Below are 1,886 nucleotides of genomic sequence, written 5' to 3'. Positions count from 1 at the left end.
CATCCCCCCTCCTTTCCAAGATTGTCTGCCTCCAAAAAGTGCATTCCATAGTAGAGTACATATACATTTACAATTTTACATGGATTATTTTTATAGTGGAGTTTTACAAATTAAATGCCAATTGAAAATGTTGATGGATTTATAAAACTTGAATAAAAGTAAAATAGTTTTTTATTTATTTATAATGAATTACTTAACAGACCAAACTGAAGCATAATGCAATAAACAAAAAGTTCAATAGAATACCAGGATATTGTAAATTTGTAATTAATTTTATTCAGATGAAGATTACAGTCAATGAGAAACCTGTGATTGTTTTTTCTTCGCCAATTCTGGGATACGCGGAGGAGTGCTTGAAAGGGCACAACGCAGGTCATTTTCTACCTCTAATCTACTACGTTGCTTCGTTTTAATTTGCAACAGAGTTGAAAAGCCTAACTCACAAAGATATGTCGACACAAACGGAAGCAATGCACGGATAGCTCTTTCTGCCACTTTTGGGTAGGAATCGCACATCAAGGACCAAAATTCTGTGATTGATTTCTCATCGAACATATCTCTTGCTCCCGAATCAGTTTTCAGCTCCAGAAATTCATCTTGACAATCAACAGGAACTTTTTCAACTGACAATTTGAATGGATTTCGCACTAAACCCAACTCATCATCACTGAGTTCAGGAAAATATCGGCTGAATTCATTTTCCAGTGTTGTCAAATGCTGCAAAATTTAATTTTTTGCAAATTGTGGAAGCACCTTGTCTTCACCAACAACAACAAGAACGGATGACATTTTCTCAAACATTGCAACATTTTTTATATTGACCTTTCTCTTCCAATTTTCCAGCTTGCTCATGAAAGCTTTCAAGGCATCCATGAATTTTATGATGTTTGTATTCCTTCCTTGCATCTGAAGATTCAGTTTATTCAGCTGCTCAAAAATATCAACCAAATAGGCAAGGCGCATGATCCATTCCTCATCATCCAGCCAGGCAAAAAATTCCATCTTACCCTGAACTTCAAAAAATAATTTGAGCTCATCTCTAAGCTCAAATATTCGCTCAGTTACATTTCCTCTTGACAGCCATCGAACATTTGTGTGGAAAAGAAGCAAATGATGGGCTGCATCCATGTCGGTACATAACTGCTTGAAAAGTCGTGAGTTGAGAGCTCCTCCTTTGACAAAATTCACAATTTGAATTGTTTGATCCAAAACCTTCCCTAGCGGAGCTGGAAGTGTTTTTGAGGCCAGTGCCTGATGATGGATCATACAATGAATGCCTTTCACTTTTGGAGCTCGCTTTTTCACACAAACTTGAAATCCTGATTTTGTCCCCAACATAGCTGGTGCTCCATCTGTACAGCACCCACAGATATTATCCCACAAAAGATTTTCTGATTCAAAGAAAGATGAAACCTTTTCCAAAATATCCGAGGCCTTGGTAGTTGTTTCAAGAGGAGAACAAAAGAGAAACTCCTCTTTAAATGAACCTGAGTGAACATACCTTGCTAACACCATCAACTGGGAACACGATGCCACATCAGTCGATTCATCAAGTTGAATTGAAAATAAGCCAAATGCTGAAGACTTGATCTCCTGCACAACTTGATCCTTGATGTCAATGGCCATATCGCTGATCCAACTTTGAACAGTACTGTTTGATAGTGGAACCGCTGCAAGTTTTTTCTCCAATCCATTTCCCAACACAATTTCCACCATTTTGAGAGAGCAAGGTTTTCTGCTTTGCTATCTCCAGTGCTACGACATAAGAAGCTTCAGTAACCTTTTGGTTTGTTTCTTTGAATGCCCCTGTTGAATCCAGCTTCATCTTTTTGAGAGCATTCCCATGACGTTCAAAAAAGTTTTGGTCCTTGTCCTTGTGTTGAGGA

At 37.9% G+C, this 1,886-nt stretch overlaps 1 protein-coding gene across 1 annotated transcript; it reads right to left on the bottom strand.

Annotated features, from left to right (window-relative positions):
• Nucleotides 1-726: 726 nt before the first annotated feature.
• Nucleotides 727-1,626, bottom strand: LOC121855644 (protein ZBED8-like). Its single transcript, XM_042350715.1, has one exon. The coding sequence runs from the start codon at nt 1,624-1,626 to the stop codon at nt 727-729; it is 900 nt and encodes a 299-aa protein (XP_042206649.1).
• Nucleotides 1,627-1,886: the final 260 nt, after the last annotated feature.

The sequence above is a fragment of the Homarus americanus genome, unplaced genomic scaffold (assembly GCF_018991925.1).
Source record: "Homarus americanus isolate GMGI-L3 unplaced genomic scaffold, GMGI_Hamer_2.0 scaffold53287, whole genome shotgun sequence".
NCBI classification, from domain to species: domain Eukaryota; kingdom Metazoa; phylum Arthropoda; class Malacostraca; order Decapoda; family Nephropidae; genus Homarus; species Homarus americanus.
This window is presented reverse-complemented; position numbering and strand designations above follow the sequence as displayed.

Excerpts from the sequence above, each read along its gene's own strand:
- LOC121855644 (XM_042350715.1), bottom strand. The coding sequence starts at position 1,626 with ATGGCCATTGACATCAAGGATCAAGTTGTGCAGGAGATCAAGTCTTCA.